Source organism: Saccostrea cucullata, unplaced genomic scaffold (genome assembly GCF_032062105.1).
Source record: "Saccostrea cucullata isolate Sc308-1 unplaced genomic scaffold, CSIRO_AGI_Scuc_v1 ctg18, whole genome shotgun sequence".
NCBI lineage: Eukaryota > Metazoa > Mollusca > Bivalvia > Ostreida > Ostreidae > Saccostrea > Saccostrea cuccullata.
The window spans coordinates 430,701-449,839 of NW_026932065.1; the positions used below are offsets into that span (position 1 = coordinate 430,701).

The window sequence follows — 19,139 nt, forward strand, 5'->3', positions numbered from 1 at the left end:
ATTTGTAATTCCTGGTATTACAACAGCTCAGGTTGCCAATATCCCTTTACGAGTGGTGAACGGCTCTAGTGTTAACGCTTACAGCGGCCGAGTAGAAATCCAAGTCAACAACACGTGGGGTACTATCTGTGATGATGAATGGAACGACAAGTCAGCCAGGGTTGTCTGTAACAATCTGGGGCAACAAAGGTTAATATAGATAGAATGTTTTCTTCAAAGTTTCATTGCAAAATTTTGTGCCTTAATTATATCTTTAAAAAATTATTTCTCTATAAAAATGCCTCCTTGCTATTTTTACCCAACTGTGTATCATTCAATTTTACTGTTTAACTTCATGCTGTCGGTCATTATGTGACTATGATCTGATTTTTTGAATCATCACACTGTGGTTTTGTGGATTCATTTCACCATTTGTGTAACATAAATTGTGTAAATAATTTTTAGCGCCACTGCCGTGCCTGTTGGAAATGCCCTCTTTGGTTCAGGACCAGGTCCCATTTTATTGGATGATGTGAAGTGTTTAGGTAACGAGACGGGACTTGGAGCTTGTGATCACAAACCTTTCGGAACCAATAACTGTGACCACTCAGAAGATGCTGGGGTTCTCTGTCTTACTGGCCGTAAGTATTTTACCAAATGATATGCAATGTAAAAATTAAAAGATATGAAGATAAATAATTTATGATAGATATAATTTTTATGTGTATAAAAATTTTTGCATTTCCATCCAAAATTTCAAGGGAAGATTTTGGGAAGATTGTAAAAAAATCTTTTTCTCTTTAATTATGAATTATTTAATTGAATTTTAAATTAATGAAAAATATTGAGAGAAAAAAAATATGTGTCAGCTTCATAGAGTCCAGTAGCCCAGTTATTATCTTTACAAAAAAAATGGTATTAAATTATACCAAATAGCGCTAACAATTGTCATTTGATGATGTCTCTGAGATGTAAAAGGTGATATTTTTATTCCAGCATCAAACGTACAATTAAGGCTCGCTGGGGGACTTAATAAAAATCAAGGCAGAGTAGAAATCCAGGTTTTTGGAATCTGGGGAACTGTTTGTGATGATAGTTTTGACAGAAGGGAGGCCAACGTAATTTGTCGTCAGCTTGGATTCCCAAGGTATGTCAATGATCTTAACCATGTTGACTGTAGGATTGGATATTTATGAGTGCTTTTTATTTGGCAAATTGTGTGCATGTGGGTTATTTCACAGATACAGTAATAAAAGATATGGAAATACTGAAAAGATATGGAAAATAACGAAAGTACATTCAACTCATGGTAGCATGGTCTTATTTTTTTTCATTGAAACAATACTTGTAATTTGTGTGTATTACCAATAAACATGTGAGAAATGATCCTCACTTGAATTAAATAAAACCCAAAACATCACTCTTTAATGACTATGAAACATATTACATAGTAATTTTGATAAACAGGGGAGGAACAGTATTGAGGGGGTCGACCTTTGGAGGGGGGAGGGGCCCCATATGGATGGATGACCTTGAGTGCAATGGAAACGAGACCGCCATACAGACATGCACCCGCAAACCCTGGGGGGTCAACAACTGTGGACACGATGAAGATGTTGCTATTTCCTGTACCCCAAGTAAGGAAGACTAAATTTCATTGGGTTAAATTCAAATGTATAAGCTACAATATTTTGGACACTTCGTATGTGTCAGGTATGTAATAAAGGTCTAGGCTTTGTAAAGTATTACTAAATACTATAATTTGTAAAAAGAAAAAAAATAATAATAAATCTGACAAAGTATTTGCATTAAATCAATTTAGGCAAGATATAAAATGCTACATACATGTGAAGTTTCATTAAATTCAATGTACCGTCAATACATTTTCTATCATGTTACAGCCAATGTTCCTCCCATTCAAATTCGACTGGCGGGGGGTCCCACCAACAGAGAAGGTCGAGTGGAGATCCAGTACAATAATCAGTGGGGGACAGTTTGTGATGACCTGTGGTCTAATGCTGATGCTGCTGTTGCCTGCAGGATGCTGAATTTACCATTGTAAGTGTTTTCATGTATAGTAGTTGAACTTCATTATCTAGAACACTGATGTCTCATCATTTCAAATTTATGGATAATTCAACATTTTTTTTCTTAGTCCTATTGAGATCAAGAGAATGAAGTTTGACTCTACTTTATTTGGAAATTGCATTGACACTTCTAAAGTCATTTCCCAGTAAGAAAAATTTTCTTTAACCCTAAAATATTTGTTTGATCAAAATAATTTTTATTGAAACCTAGCTCTGGTGCAGTGGGAGTTGTAAAGGCTGCGTATGGTCCCGGGTCGGGTCAGGTCCTGATGGACGACGTCAAGTGTGTGGGGACAGAGACCACCCTGGCTAACTGTAACTTCCCAGGGTTTGGACAGAACAACTGTGATCACACCGAAGATGCCGGAGTCATCTGTCAAGACAGTAAGTCATTCTATAAAGAAGAGATTCAGTATTAGGGCCCAACCATGTAAAGTTTTAGTCAGTTATGAAGAAATTGCAAGAAAATCTCAGATAAGAGGGAGTTTCACGAATCCCTGAAAGACTGAATACTGTAGATCACTTAATATTCACGACATCTTATTTTCAAGAGATTGCCATCAACTCTGCGAGACAAAATTTTCACGAATTGTTGTTTTGCACTATATAATCAAGAATGCTATCATATGTGAGAATGAAATTTTCAAATCCAGGCAAAATATTTTAGGTTTAACTTTAATTCTTTTGTGAACTTTTCAGCTACGGTTCAGATGCAGATTCGACTGGTAGATGCCAATGGACAGACAGGGGGATATCAGGGGCGTCTTGAGGTCAACATTAACAACACCTGGGGAACTGTGTGTGATGATTCTTTTGGAACTCCCGAGGCTCAAGTTGTCTGTAAACAATTGGGCTTGAATTCGTAAGCAGAAGACCTATAAAGGATGATGTGACATAACTGCTATCTGGGGCCCCTTTTTCCATGACGAATTATATTTAATCTACAACGATGTTGGTAGTTTTCAAACATGAGTGAATAAATACGATGCCTTTTGAATAGTTTCAATAGTTCAGACACATTTTAATTATAAGGAATACTGCATTATCTTTGATTTTTTAGATATCACAGCTAAATTCGGCCAGGTTTGTGCGAATATTTTCTTTTGCGGCAAGGGAATGGGCGGGAGTACAATAGAAGGATATGCGTGTCCGAGAACACCTTATATGGCTATTGTTATTGTTTCGCACTTAGTCATTGTCCAATCCGATAACAGAACAACAAAACATGCTGGTTTACTACGTTTCCATATTATCGCAGACACGTGGTTTAGGTCAATTTACCTGTTATCCTTTTCTACATTTCAAACTTTTATAATGGTCATCCAATGCTGTTTATACTTAATGATATGCATGAATTTTCAGCATTTACGGTTTTTAGGACAAGAAATGCACATGAAACTTGTATTCACCGATACTCGGGAATACGTGTAGACCTAGCGAATTGCTAACCAAACACGCTACAAAACTTCAAACTATTGTATATCATGTATATTCTATCAATTGTTTGTAACTGTATATAAATTTTACTGTGGTCTCGGAAATGATACATATGTAGATCCGTGTCTAATCTGTGACTCAAATGCATAAAAAAAAATATCGGAAAGCAGTAAAATTCCAAGCACGTTTCCATAGTATTTTTGTGGTACTCACTCGTAACGAATTTCATTTATCAGTTAGGGAGTATCGCCAGTGCCTCGATTAGCATATGAATTCATTCTCAGAAAATCTAAATCCGTCCATCTGTTCATAATGGGAAAAGCCAGCTAGATTTTACAATTTTTTAAAAAATAGCATGTGAGCGCAGTTAGGTACAATTTTCTCCTTTCACATATAGGTAGATTTCAATAAAATACAGTGACCAGCCAAAGGAGAAAATTGTACCTACCTGCGCTCGTATATTTTAAGGGCTTCAAAGATTGGGGCGGGGTTAAAATGCAATGGGAATTGAATGTTAACATGATACCCCTACCCCAATAAAAGATCTATATCTTTCAAATTACGTTTCTATTTTTGTTAAAAATAGTATTTTATAAAGGTACACACATCAGTGATTAGTTACATACAAAAATTTGAGTAAAATTTAGACATTTAATTTTTTGTCAATATACGAGGGGCCGCAAGTCACCTCATCCTTTATTATTTATAAATTTTAAAAAGTGTTTTTGTTGTAACAAATTACATTGGATGAAATAGAAGTGGTTTGTGCTTTTTTCCTAATTTATAGAGAAAATTATAAAAATTGGATGTTTTACAAGCAAATAATTTACTAATGAAGAAATACATGTACTTCTAAGTAAACTGATAGAGAAGCATGATTTTTTTTTCTTAAGGAAGCTCTAAACACCAACATAAACTGCTTTTTGGACTTAGAGAAAAATTAATCATATAAAGGTGTGCATATTGAGACTTTTTCATTCACTTATAACATAGGGTACCTGCCTTATTTCACAGGAAAAATGTTCAAAGACAATGGACTATTTATGAACAGAAATTACTGTTGTTTACTTACACTGGGTAATTTAATGGAAATAATGAATTCAATTTCTTATTCTTGGTCCAATATAATGTTTTGAATATTTTAAGTCAACACAAATTGTGTGATTAATTGTAAATGACCATTTTTTCTATCCTAATTCTAAGGGCAGATCACTCTAATGACATAAAACTACCCTACAAATGGAGCTCTTTGGTGTGCAGTGTTTAGAGCTTCCTTAAGTTTATAATCGTACAAATAGGACCTACATGTATAACCTAAGAAAATACTCTTCCACCCTATGTATCTGTTATGTATATACTCTGATATTTCAGGGCAAATGCTACAGCTAAGGGTAGTGCCTTCTTTGGACAAGGAACAGGTCAGATTTTCCTAGATGATGTAAACTGTGCTGGGACAGAGAAAGGTATTCAGTTCTGTGGACACAGAGGGTACGGACATAACAACTGTGACCATTCTGAAGATGTGTCTGTCATCTGTAAAGGTGAGAGGTCAATCTTTGTCTTCAAAACATAAATAAAAAATGGAGGAATGTTTTACTGATAAAGAGGAAGAATGCTGTACATGTACATTACAAGCATGTACTTATCTCTCTGTGCATCAGAAAACACATGGGGCCATCAGAAGTACCATGTATTGCTTAATTTACCTGTATTTTTATGATTCTATATCTAGCATTTATTATTCATTTATAAATACATGTACCATACAAAGCACAGAAATGTGTAGCACTAATTCATGATTACGCCAACAACTCCATACTCAGTGATTGCGCTAAATTTTGAATACGCCATTTTTTGTGTACGTACAGTAGATCTAGTCTCATGAAAAATATTCTCAATCTAATGTGAACAAAATGTGGTTGAATAAATATTGATTCCATTTTGATTTCATTGGTTGATGTTTAATTCTTGACTGCTTTCTTTTGTAGCTGGTATTGTACAGCCAACCAGGGCTAGATTGGTGGGGGGAACCACACAGAATGAAGGTCGATTAGAGGTCTACCACCAGGGGGCTTGGGGAACGGTCTGTGACGATTACTTTGACACCATTGCTGCTCAAGTTGCATGTAAAATGATGGGACTGCCATGGTGAGGATCTTATTTGCAGACTAAAAAAGTTCATGAAGTTAATAAGTAAACAGAATGTTTTATTCAAGTGCATTAATTAGATGATATGCACATCGGGTTAAAATGCAACTGAGTTAAGTTAATTTTGTTTCATTATCAAAAGACAGTGAATTGAATTTGAAAGGTATTGATATTTAAGGCAAGGAGCCCAGCCAAGACCCAAAGCATTCTTTGGAGCCGGAACGGGCCAGATTTTGTTGGACAATGTTATCTGTAGAGGAAACGAAACCAATATTCAGTTCTGTAGACATCGACCGTGGGGGACCTCTAACTGTCGACACAACGAAGATGTGGGCGTGGTCTGTGGATCTCGTAAGTTAAAAAATCTTCTTCTTTTTTTTTTAAATATCAGTTCAGCATGAGACTTACAAAATGTAAACACAAAGACTAATGTAAGTGTATTTATTTGGCCAATTTGATGAAGTTTGGGGAAGATCAGATTAAACATATATGAATATATGAATGTCTTAGATACAGATACACATGCATTTAAAAGACATTTAGTGATGTACTGGCTTTAGCATAGGGTACCATTTATAAAAGATCCTAAATATAATATAAGTAGTCATATGTAATATGCAAACTGTAAGTGATATTTTTTCCCTTTTAAAGTGACCAGAGTACCAGTTCGCCTCGTGAATGGTACCTCCACAGCCAATGGACGACTTGAGATTTTCTATAACAACACATGGGGAACTGTGTGTGATGATTCTTTCAGTAATAATGCAGCAGCTGTAGTCTGTAATATGCTAGGTTTCCAGAGGTAATAAAATTTGATCAGGAAAAAGTAATCTTAATTATACAAATATAAAGATGATAAAAGAAATTACTGAAAGTAAACACTGTATATATTTTGAAATATATATGTTGTGTAATTCTCGTTTGTAGACCTATTAGTATGTTAATGTACTAGTGTGGACATCAATTTTTTATAGGGGGCGTAGTACAGCTGTATCTAATGCTAGATATGGACAAGGACCAGGACCCATTCTATTGGACGATGTCATCTGTAAAGGGACGGAGACCAGTATCTTACAGTGTCGAAGCAAAGGATGGTACACTAACAACTGTGATCATACAGAGGACGTGGGAGTTATTTGTAATACAGGTAAACATTGAGGCAGGTGGTCTCATTGCTTGATGGGAAAAATTTTTAAGTACATGTGGCACAGATCATAGTCTATAATTCTTTGTTTAAGATCTGCCAAAAAAAAATTCCATACACTCTATTAGAAGTAGAAATGATGTTATGAAATTTACCTCTTTATTTAATATAAAATTTTGGTTCATGTATACAGCTAATTGTACCTAACAGTAATTCAATTTTAAAATAACATTAAAATACCATTAATTTAACTTTATATATTTACGTGGTTTAAAATCTGTGATTGGAGGGAACAATTGTAAACATGCTCTATCTTTGGTTGAACAAGATGGAAAAACCTCAATATAAACCTCCCAGAACTTCTTTTTGAGGTGAACTCATTTTGAAGTTCACCCTAGGAAACGGAGTCTAGACCAGTCAGAGGGCATAGATATGCCTGATCATTTAATAATATAGACTATATCTGAATTTACTATCTGCATAGGTCAGCCAAGATTACGTTTGGTAAATGGAGGCAGCAGATACAAAGGAAGAGTGGAAATCAACATTGCTGGAATGTGGGGCACAATATGTGATGACAAGTTTGATTCTAATGCAGCTAAAGTTGTGTGCAAGACTTTGGGCCTTCCATAGTGAGTACATAAAATTATCCTTTCCTGAAATGTTACTTCTTTCGTAAAGTAAGAAATGTATTTTTAGTCATAAATTGGTATCATTTTTTAAAAAATATCATCATTATCAAAAAATTTATTTATACCGTGTGACCTTCAAAGTGAACTGCAATTTTTGCGATTAAAGAACAGATGCCTACATGTAAATTAATTTCATGATCAAAGCTTCTATTTAACATGGGATGTTTTCCTGCATTTAGTCAGAATGCCCTGCCTGCCACTGCAGCTGCCTTTGGACAAGGCACAGGAAACATCCTACTGGATAATGTTGTGTGTCAAGGCAACGAATCCTCCATATTGGATTGTCGGACAAATCCAGTCGGCACCAATGACTGTGAGCACTCAGAGGATGTCGGTGTCATTTGTCAGAATAGTAAGTGAAAAAAAAAGTTGGGGAAAAAATTGTATTTACTTTATTTTCTCAAGGGTATCGAGGCATTATCGGTATAAAGAAAAATTATAGCAAAATACAGTTGAGCTTTTAAATCTCAAAATCTCAAACTCTGATTTCTTGAATACCATGGCATGGATATATCAAAGTGATTTGAGAGTCCCCCTTACTTATTCTTGAAGCAATATATTTCTTACCTCCAATATCTGCTTTTCTTGGTCCCATCCAATTTAAGATAACAAGGTTTGAATGTGTGTTTCACTTTTGTAGCACCACAGAATAACAATGTACGTGTAAGACTGACAGGGGGTCCATCAAATCAGGAGGGTCTTCTTCAGGTGAACTATGCAGGCCAGTGGGGAACTGTGTGTGATGATGACTTCACTAATAATGCAGCTAAAGTTGTGTGTAATTCCCTAGGGTTGTCATAGTAAGTAGTTGTAGCATATGCTCAAAAATATCTCTCTTCATATACAATGGAATCAGTTTATTTAGTGGGAGTCAGTGTTTATGGGCACCAAAGTATCATGTTCCTGGGAGCATATTTCTGTTGTTTTCTCATTCATACAGAAGATGATGAACTGGTATCAAAGTTAACATTCTTGGGGATGTACATGTAATTTTTTTTTACACTGTAAAGGTGACATCCATGAACACTGGTCCTGCAGAAACATTGATTCCACAGTACCGGGTAGTTGTTACAGTGGAGCCTCATTTTTCCGGAAGCTTTGGTCTTTGTCAATTTGTCCAGATATGTGAAGCATCCAGATATCTGAATTACCAGTTAAACAAGAACAAATGACATTAAAAAATTTTGTTTTGAGGAAATGTCCAGATACTGAAGCATCTGGATATCTGGCGTCCAGATATCTGAGGGTCCACTGTACTTAAATTCTGTAAACTTTTATTTTTTTTTTGTGCTGAAAGGAAAAAAGGTAATACTTGATAGATATCAAATTTTCATTTTGAGTAAGTTTTCTTGTAGTCAGATAAAACTTCTGTCTTGCAGTATAAAGGCTGTGGCTGTACCTGCAGCTACCTACAAATCATCCAACACAAACTACGGTCCTATTTGGTTGGACGGTACCAACTGTACAGGTACAGAGTCTTCTATTGGACTGTGTGGACACAACCCGTGGGGGACAAATGACTGTGACCACACGGAGGATATTGGAGTGGCCTGTCAAACCAGTAAGTGACTATACAGACAAGACAGTAACAATTTTCTATAAATATAATTGTATTCCAACGCCAAAGACACCAAGAGAATGGGCACCACAATTTCCTGAATTTGCTTGTTTAGATAACGGGTATTCAAAGTCACCATTTCAATGTACAATATATTATAAGATCCATTTTCTTACAAATTTTGTTGGGTCAAATTTTTGAGGTTTGAGAGAAAAACTTTGCTTTGATTTTGTGGATGAGGAATTGCTATGTTTAAATTTATTTGAAATTTAACATTTCCTAAAGGACATAAATTCATAGTCCTCTTCATACCCAAAAAAAAAAACCCAAACCAAATAAAACAAAGAAAAATCCCCCCCCCCCCAAAAAAAAATAGTGACAAAGGAGATTCTAAAATTATGCTTTTTTTATCACAAAAGAAGAAGAGATTTATTCAGATTGTACTTTATTTCAGCTGTTAATTATCACATAACATATTGGACTTTACATGTATCTGTTTGAATTTGCAGCTCAGATGCTGAGTATGCAGGTCCGTCTTGTGAATGGCACCAGTAACAGTGGCAGAGTGGAGGTCTACCATAACAATCAGTGGGGAACTATCTGTGATGACGGATTCGGAATTCAGGAAGCCACTGTTGTCTGCAGGTCACTGGGAAAACCCACGTAAGAATCTTATAAGCTGAATTCTTAGCGTTATAATGCGTGATTGGTAACTACCGGGTATTACATACTCTGTTTCAAAATATGTATGTTTTTATACTGTTAAGTATGCCAAACAGAAATAAAATTATATGAAATAAAATACGTGTACATCTGTTACTGAAGAAATTTTTATGATTTCTTCTCCCTTGAGTCTTACATCCTTGCAACAATGGTTTGGTACTACATGTTTATATAACTTGTACAAGTAATAAGTCTGACCTTATGATATTGTATGTACAGTGGTGTGGTGGTTCCTTTGGCTAATTCTTACTATGGAGCCGGTTCTGGTAGTATCTGGATAGATGATATTGACTGTGCTGGAAATGAGACCAACCTTGGAGCCTGCAGCCACAAGCCCTGGGGGGTCAACGACTGTGACCATACTGAGGATGCCTCCGTCATGTGCCTGAGTGAGTACTGAATATGCATGCTTTGTTAAATTTCGGTATCACAAACACCATATCTTGAATACCATGGAAATGTCAATGTGATTTTGAAGTCCCAACCACTTATTATTAATGTATTTTACCCATTATATAATGAATCCTCAGATATCTTAAGTATTTTTCTCAGTCCCTTTGAGTTTGAGATATCGAGGTTGGACACTAGCTCAAAGAAAATTATGGGCCTAATAATTTAAAAATATTGAAAAAGATGTAATAGGCATGATGAATGAGTTACAAATTAATATTGTATAGTAGTCATAAGACACTTTTAAAAAAAAATCTTTTTTCATTTTAACTGAATTGGTTTTCATAATATATGCACATACATATAATTACAGGTACTAATCCTAATCCCCCTCCTGTGACGGTGAGGCTGGTGGGGGGACTGACCCGCAGTCAGGGGAGGGTACAGGTCCGATATAACGGGATTTACGGTACCATTTGTGATGACTCCTGGGACGACAGAGACGCCCAGGTGGTCTGTAATATGCTGGGCTACAGTGCAAGGTATCTCCATTAGTCATTATTTATTGAATTGAATATTAATTAAAGATAAAAGACTTTTTTTTTAGGATTTTGGCATTTAGGTTTGCATTAAAGTAAAAAATGTAGAAATGAATTTCAAACTGTTGCAATGAAATAAAAATATCTTCTCAATATTTTCAATTCTTTAACATGAGAGAGCATTGTTTTATTACATTTGTGATAATCTAATTTTTATTTTAATACGATAATCTTACTTGTCTTCAGAGGAGCACGTGCCATCAATCGTATAGGAACAGGAAGTGGCCCGATCTGGATGGACGACGTAGAGTGTGTAGGGACAGAGACTAACATTGGACAGTGTACATTTAAGGGCTGGGGAGAAAACAACTGTGACCATTCAGAAGATGCAGGAGTCGTATGTGTAGACTGTATGTGAATTCCATACTGTTAAGTATTCACAGAATATTGGCTTAAAAGTTTTTTTAAAAAATTCAATTTATCTGTTTTTACATAAATTTAATCGATATACTCTAGATTCTTAAATGTACCAGAGGAATTATGTGTAATTTCGCAAGAAGGACCTATTACTCACTTTTATTTTTATGGTGATCAACCATCTTTTCATGAGTCAATGTTCTCAATTTTTGACTTCTAAGAGCCATTTCTTGATATTAAGTATTTATGTAAAATAAGGAATCTACAGAACATAAAAGCAGAGTCAAAACTTTCCTTTTAATTTCCTTGATAGCTTCTGTGCAGGCTCTCAGGGTTCGCCTGGTGGGGGGACCCTCTACCATGGAGGGGAGAGTGGAGGTGAATTATGCCGGGACCTGGGGAACTGTGTGTGATGACCACTGGTCTAATGCTGATGCTCAGGTTGTCTGCAGAATGTTGGGTTTCTCCACGTAAGCTAATTTTCCACATGTAAATATAAAAAAAAATTAAAATAAACTTTAAAACAATGAAATAGTCATTCACCTACTTTATATCTAATGAACCAATATTAGAGATAAATTATCCCAGATAAACAAGTTAAGAAAAAACTTATGAAATTTGTTTTTGTAGGGATGGTGCCACAGCCTATTCTAGGGCCAGATACGGACAGGGCTCACCCAATCAGAAGATTATCCTGGATGATGTAGGCTGTATTGGAACTGAGACAAACCTTGGACAGTGTAACTATACAGGGCTGGGTCTAAGTAACTGTGACCACACAGAGGATGCTGGTGTCAGGTGTTATCCAGGTAAATTATTGTATACAGGGTTTTTTTTGGTCCTTTCACACATGCAAACAATTTTGTCCTGTCTTAAATTTGCCTGATCACACCTTTGTGTAAGAAATTGTACGGTATTCTTTTAATTCGCCCCGTTTTAAATTTGCCCAACAAAGGTTAGGGCAAAATGAAATGGGGGCAAAGGTTAGGGCAAAAATAAAACGGGGGCAAAAATTTCCCTGTATACACTAACATCTATTGAGTCAAGTTCCATGTGTATTTACATGAGTTAACACTCTAATTAACACTATACATGTACTAGTGTTATCCAATATAAATATTTATGTTTGATTTCATTCATATGTATTGAAATAAATTCATATTTATGATTTTAGCTGGACATGTGGTCACCAATAACATTCAGATTCGTTTACGAGGTGGCAGTAACAACCAGACGGAAGGACGTGTAGAGATTTTCTATAACAACACCTGGGGAACTGTCTGTGATGATTACTTTGGATCACAGGAAGCAGCCGTCATCTGTAGCATGCTGGGACAATCTCCGTAAGATAATTTAAAAAAATAATATCAATATTTATGCAAAAAGTTATGCATGTAAGTGAAAAAGAAGTAAATATTTTTATGTAAGTCTTCAACAAAGATTAAAGCCGAATATTTTTGACTGCTTTTATTAGTAATGGTTGATTTTTCTCATATTCTTTTCATTGTTAGCAACCCTCATTTAGGACATGTATGTGTACTGAGTATCGCCCTCTGTGGTAGTCGGGGCTGGGGAGTGAACAACTGTAGACACACCGAGGATGCTGGAGTGGTCTGTGCAGGTAAAAATAGGATTGTATATAATCATTCATGAGAAATGTAGAAAGCAATTTGATCCACTAATGTATTTTCCAATGAGAAGTGGAAATAATGCATTACCTCCAGTAGAGGATGCTGGAGTGGTCTGTGCAGGTACAAAATAGGATTGTGAAAATGTTTTCTTTGGCCAGAAAGCAATTTGAACTAATGTATTTTCCAATGAGAAGTGGAAATAATGCAACTGTAGAGGAAATGCAGGTACAAAATAGGATTGTGAAAATGTTTGATCAACTTGTCAAATAGAGAAATGTAGAAAGCAATTTGATCCACTAATGTATTTTCCAATGAGAAGTGGAAATAATGCATTACCTCCAGTAGAGGATGCTGGAGTGGTCTGTGCAGGTACAAAATAGGATTGTGAAAATGTTTGATCAACTTGTCAAATAGAGAAATGTAGAAAGCAATTTGATCCACTAATGTTTTTTCCAATGAGAAGTGGAAATAATGCATATTACCTCTAGTAAATGTAACATTTGCATGTAAATTATTTATTTCCATTCATGTTAGACTTCTAAATATACATGTAGCTGACATAGCTGATATAGATCAACAACAAATGTCAAGTTGAATTATTATAGGTAGTCAAAGTTTCTGGTAAAAATTGATTTAAAAAATTCGAAATTTGTAAATATAGGTAGACAGAGTGTGACTCCTGTGCGATTGGTGGGTGGATCTAACAGATATGAGGGGAGAGTAGAGGTATTTCACTCTGGACAATGGGGCACAGTTTGTGATGATGTGGCAAACTATCATGTGGCTCAGGTTATCTGTAACCAGCTAGGATTCCCAAGGTAAGTTGTGTTAGATCTGTGTAAAATTTCACACAGAAATGTCATATGAAATATTGTCTATATGCAAATTATTTTTCAAAGAAAAAATACACATTATTTCAGCTATATTACAGGATGGAACTGCCTTATAACTTGACAATTTTATAATGAATATTTGCCCATCCCTCCCTGTTAAGAGTTATTTCTCTTATCAAAGGGTCAATGAACCTTGAAGAAATGTGAAAGAGGAAACTTCAAATTCATGTACTGTTGAAAGCTTGTGATTTAATATTCTAATTTAATATAGACACTTGCACAAGTTTCCATGGCATAAAAATTTACCCCTAGTTTCCAATGTAAATGTTTAAAAGTTGAGTATTTCCTTGTAGTACAACTGCCGCAGTTAAAGGCTCCGCCTACTTTGGGGCAGGCAGGGGTCAGATCTGGATGGATGACCTCCACTGTGATGGAACTGAGCTCTCATTGGACAATTGTGGCTTCAGACCTTGGGGAACCAATAACTGTGGTCACAATGAAGATCTGAGTGTCATTTGTACTGGTTAGTATTATACTATTTTAATTGATTGATATAGTGCATGTACATCCATGTAACAGATATGCAGGGAATTTTGTTTTATGTGTTAATTAAAAAATTAAATAAGAGAATAAATGTTTTTGTTCTATTACCTGGATATGAAAAATATCTACATGTAATTTTTAAAACAAGATTTTTTACAGTGGAGCTTTAAACATTTTTTCACCGTGTTTCAGCTCCTACCGTCCCACTTCGTTTAGTGGATCCTAACGGAAATCCCAATCAGGGCCGAGTGGAAATTCGAGTCAACGGAACCTGGGGTACTGTGTGTGACGACATGTTTGATTCCAAAGCTGCAGGTGTTGTGTGTGCCATGGCAGGATTTAGCAGGTAACAGTCTGGGAAACAAGTACTTCATAAACTTGTACTTTATATTATACAGTCAAACTTTGTTATCTCCAACTCAAAATTAAACTCAGATAAAACTTTGATAAAACTTTGAGATATCTGAGAGTATAATCTGAGATACCTAGGGTAAAATACATGTACACATAGGGAAAAGTGATCAAATTAAGAATTCACAACTGACATATTCATAGTATTGGAGATATCAGTGTTTTAGATGCCCAAATTCAACTGTATTTTGAGAAAAAAAAATGATAAGGTGTAGCAACTAGAAATAACCTAATTTATGTAAGGATAATTTTGTGAGCTTACTAGAGCAGTGTCTTTGAAATGTCATGTCTTCTAATGTCATGTCTTTAATACTATTGACTACTATAGAACTGGAGCTGTTGCTAAGACAAGGTCCTTCTTTGGGAGGGGTGCAGGACAGATCCTCCTGGATGATGTACACTGTTCAGGGTCAGAGAAGACCATCCTCCAGTGTTCCTCCAAACCCCTGGGGACCAACAACTGTGACCACGACGAAGATGTGGGCGTCATCTGTAATGCTGGTATGGGTTTACCTACTGCAGGTTTCGTCTAATGCATTGTTCTGATAAGATTTCTTATTAGATGTTTTAAATGTTAAATAATTATCAAATAACCCACCTCCAATGCTTTAGTAAAACGATATGATTTTTTTGTTTTTTCTTTGACCTTGAAGTTATTGAGTCATTCTAAACATTAAATTTTATAAAACTAAGCTTACATCAGTTATGTTGACTGTTTCTCTTTAAAGAATACAGAGACTATTATTTACTTGAAAATAACAATAATTTTTATAAAAATTGACACATTCAATCTAAGTACCTGTAAATTAAAGAGATATTTCAAGTAATGCCTTTGGTTTGGACCATGACCTTTTGTGTCCTCAAGGAATAAGCAGAATTATGTGTATTTTTCTTCGTTTGTCTGTAGTGAGCCTGCCTGTTCGGTTAGTGGGAGGGACCGCTAACAGCGGCCGTGTAGAGATCCAGTATAACAACACCTGGGGAACCGTCTGTGATGATTACTGGACTTCAACAGGCATCAAGAATGCTCAAGTTGTTTGTAAAATGCTCGGAAAACCATAGTATGTACACATTAATTTTTGGACAATTTGGTTTTAAACCTTTTGTAAAAGATGCTCTTTAGAGAATACCTAGTTTATAGTTGCATTTTCATCAAGTGTACTTGGAGTGTTAAGTTTTTTCTTCTTTATTGTAAAATTAGCGAAATAAACATGTACACTTGTTCAAGCTATTGTCAATCCATGTGTAATAATTGTTTTTACATCCCAAAGAGGAGATTACTGTGTATCAATACAAAGCTAAAAATCTCCATGTGAAAGCTGACATCATATACATGTATATTACCTGTGTTTCAGCTCCAATGCCTATGCCCTAAGTAGAGCCTATTTTGGACAAGGCACAGGAACGATCTGGTTGGACGATTTGAAATGTCGAGGTAATGAGTCCAGCATCGATTCCTGTCCTCATAGACCGTACGGCAGTAACAACTGTAGACACACAGAGGACGTAGGAGTTGTCTGTACTGACAGTAAGTTATCACTTCAATGTTTAGTCATTTAGAGGAAAAGTATCAGTTTGGCTTATACATTTACATGTATTATTTTGATGTGAGAAAAACTTTTGATTCCATTTTGTAAGTATATTAATTGATTTCAAAAGCAGCAGTCCTCAAATAAAAAAGAAGATTGTTATTGTTCTGTCTTGATTACTCTTGGTCAATTGGACAAAGTTGAAGACAATCGAATCTAAGGTTTTCACTGCCTATGCTAGGATTGTAAAAATCTTACTTTTACACTAAACACAAATGATGCTCAATATTTGTTAGTTTAATAAGGTTGCAAAAATCAGGGATATTTCTGGCTTGCAAATAAAAGTCTGTATACATTTTATATATTCCTTTTGTTATAGCTCCTAGATCCACCACTCCAAGACCCGGCCGTGTCACCACAACCCTACCCACCCCCGCCCCAGGAACCACCTTCATCCGACTGGTCAACGGTCAGGATGCCTATCAGGGCAGGGTGGAGGTTTATGCCTTCGGTCAGTGGGGAACCATCTGTGATGATGCCTTCACCAATCAGAATGCTGGTGTACTGTGTCAGATGCTGGGTTACAGCAGGTTTGTGGAGGAAAATTTGAAAAAAATCTGTGATTTCTAATTTAATAATTACAAGGAATATATGTTCTGTGTATAGAAATTGCCCACGGGGAAAAGTGGATGTATTTTGTCTTCTGTTGCCCTCAGCTTTTTACCATTAGGCTTCACGGCCTTAAAACTTGGATGAGTTCACTTTCCATCTCAGTGTTACTTTTGCAAAAAGGATTATATGCTGGATTAGTGAGACTGAGATCAAAAGTGAGCTTGTTTAAGTATTATGGCCCTAGAGCAAGATTGACACCGAATTTTCACTAGCTGACCTTTGCTCTCTTTTTGTAGAACTGGTGCATCCTATAGGGGTGCAGGATCATTTGGAGCAGGCACTGGTAAAATCTGGTTGGACAACGTTAATTGTACAGGAGGAGAGGGCTCTATAACTCAGTGTCGCTCCAATGGCTGGGGGGCCCACAACTGCGGACACAATGAAGATGTGGGCATCATATGTTCTCCTAGTAAGTGATAATTCATTGTGTATTATAACATTAGTTATAGAATCATCAATCCTTGTGCTATACTAGAAGTTTATGTGTTTTGGACATTATTCAGCTTGTTTGAAATGTAATGAGGCCAAGTACCTAAGTAACTGGTTTGATATAAGAATGGTTCATCAAAAGTCAAAAAAAGGGGCATTTATGCATGTACATATAGCTTTTAGTGATTATAAAATTAAATTATGATTCACTGTACATACATGGCATATATACATTTTATTCCTATTTTTCTTTCTAAAGCAACATACCCTGACTACTTCTTGTTGATGACTGATACTAAAAATAGAAGCATATACAGGATGGACTTGAATTCCTACAGTTATGAAACCCTTCCACTTCATAACCATGACAACCCCATCTCTATCGACTTTGATTCTCTGAATCAGCAAATCTATTGGACAGATGTCGGATCCAATCAAATCAGATCTGCTGGAATTACAGGAAGTAACGAGAAGGTCGTCCGCCAGCTGGGAAACAGTAAGGAGAATTTAAAATTTTAAATTAGAGACTGATATTCCTTCAGATACACTAATAACAGATGTTTTTAAAAACATTTTAAGAATACAGTTTGTTTATAAAGTTTTATGATTAAACATTTAACATTTCTTTGAGCTCTAGACCATATTTCTATTTCCCTCATGTTGAATATAGCTTCATTAAATATTCTATGATTTCAATGAGGACTCTAAAGATTTTTGGCCAGACAGCTTGAATGTACAGCACGATTAGTATATAACTAACAAGTAGACATTTATTGCCTTTACAGAAGCTACTCCTGATGGTATATCTGTGGACTCCGTGTCTCGCCTCGTCTTCTACACCGACACCGGTTATAATGTCATCGGTCTCGTAACAATTGATGGTGCTTTCTCTAAAACGATAATTAATAACAACCTGGATGAACCAAGGGCCATAGTGACCAACCCACAAACAGGGTAAGACTGTAGTGACCAACCCACAAACAGGGTAAGATTCTTCATCAGAATTATTACATGTATATGCCTTTTGCTTTTTATGCCTTTAAATGTATACAGTACATGTTAGTCCTTGATAACTGTAGTACAGTAAAAACACTTATATCGAACATGCTTATAATGAATTGAAGCTTATAGTGAAGTTATTTACATTCCCCATGGGTTTTAAACATACAGATACAACGAATTAAATTTACAAAGAAGCAAAATTGCCATCCCCAGCACTTTGTTATAAGCCTGTTTTAATGTTGTTTTAATTTCAGTGTGCTAAGACATGTTTCTAAAAGTACACGTAGATAAGTGAATAGTACAAAGTCTTTTATTTTCTTACAGAGTGTTTTACTGGACGGACTGGGGAACTAATGCCAGGATAGAGAGGGCTAACTACGATGGAAGTGGACGACAGGCCGTAATCACCACTAATATCAAATGGCCTAATGCTCTGGCTATCGATTTCCAAGGTATTCAGAATATATAAGTTATATACAAATTATCCATTCCTGAAAAAAATTCATACAGTATATTGTACTTTTCTCGCATAAAGGGAAATTTCTATTTAAAAATGAACACATGTACAGTATCTGCATCCCCCTACCCCTCCCTTCACCCCACTTCAAAAACATTTTAAAAGCATACATTTAAACCACTGTTTTTCATAATATAAAAAAGACTATTGTAAAAGTGTTAATTATGTTACAGGGAGTAAGATGTACTGGGCGGATGGTAGCACTAAGTTGATAGAGATGTCTAACTTGGACGGTAGTGGCCGTACAACGGTGTCTGACCAGTCGTCTAGCTCCGCCCACTTCTTTGGCCTGGTGCTGTATCAGACCACATTGTATTACACAGACTGGAGCCAGCAGTAAGTAATGGTCAAGGCTTCAGATCCAGTCTTAAATCACTGTAAAATATACTATTAGGTATAAAGCTAAAAAAAATGTGTGGCTGCGATGATTTAAGGGATTGACCCATTCTTCGTTACTG

General features: G+C 35.8%; 1 protein-coding gene across 1 annotated transcript in view; it reads left to right on the forward strand.

The window, feature by feature from the left end:
* LOC134234391 (deleted in malignant brain tumors 1 protein-like) overlaps positions 1-19,139 on the forward strand; it is a 30,766-nt gene that overhangs the window by 5,224 nt on the left and 6,403 nt on the right. Inside the window, exons 4-39 of the mRNA XM_062716452.1 lie at positions 27-189; positions 445-620; positions 976-1,126; positions 1,447-1,616; positions 1,881-2,037; positions 2,278-2,450; positions 2,766-2,928; positions 4,875-5,044; positions 5,492-5,651; positions 5,830-6,002; positions 6,303-6,453; positions 6,626-6,798; positions 7,280-7,427; positions 7,667-7,839; positions 8,128-8,287; positions 8,867-9,048; positions 9,555-9,708; positions 9,988-10,157; positions 10,532-10,700; positions 10,944-11,107; positions 11,428-11,584; positions 11,745-11,923; positions 12,289-12,457; positions 12,626-12,735; positions 13,407-13,563; positions 13,932-14,101; positions 14,314-14,467; positions 14,861-15,033; positions 15,440-15,593; positions 15,888-16,060; positions 16,441-16,651; positions 16,970-17,142; positions 17,422-17,658; positions 17,948-18,116; positions 18,489-18,616; positions 18,855-19,017. Coding sequence (XP_062572436.1) covers positions 27-189; positions 445-620; positions 976-1,126; positions 1,447-1,616; positions 1,881-2,037; positions 2,278-2,450; positions 2,766-2,928; positions 4,875-5,044; positions 5,492-5,651; positions 5,830-6,002; positions 6,303-6,453; positions 6,626-6,798; positions 7,280-7,427; positions 7,667-7,839; positions 8,128-8,287; positions 8,867-9,048; positions 9,555-9,708; positions 9,988-10,157; positions 10,532-10,700; positions 10,944-11,107; positions 11,428-11,584; positions 11,745-11,923; positions 12,289-12,457; positions 12,626-12,735; positions 13,407-13,563; positions 13,932-14,101; positions 14,314-14,467; positions 14,861-15,033; positions 15,440-15,593; positions 15,888-16,060; positions 16,441-16,651; positions 16,970-17,142; positions 17,422-17,658; positions 17,948-18,116; positions 18,489-18,616; positions 18,855-19,017 — 5,977 coding nt within the window. The remainder of the gene's footprint in view (positions 1-26; positions 190-444; positions 621-975; positions 1,127-1,446; positions 1,617-1,880; positions 2,038-2,277; positions 2,451-2,765; positions 2,929-4,874; positions 5,045-5,491; positions 5,652-5,829; positions 6,003-6,302; positions 6,454-6,625; positions 6,799-7,279; positions 7,428-7,666; positions 7,840-8,127; positions 8,288-8,866; positions 9,049-9,554; positions 9,709-9,987; positions 10,158-10,531; positions 10,701-10,943; positions 11,108-11,427; positions 11,585-11,744; positions 11,924-12,288; positions 12,458-12,625; positions 12,736-13,406; positions 13,564-13,931; positions 14,102-14,313; positions 14,468-14,860; positions 15,034-15,439; positions 15,594-15,887; positions 16,061-16,440; positions 16,652-16,969; positions 17,143-17,421; positions 17,659-17,947; positions 18,117-18,488; positions 18,617-18,854; positions 19,018-19,139) is intronic.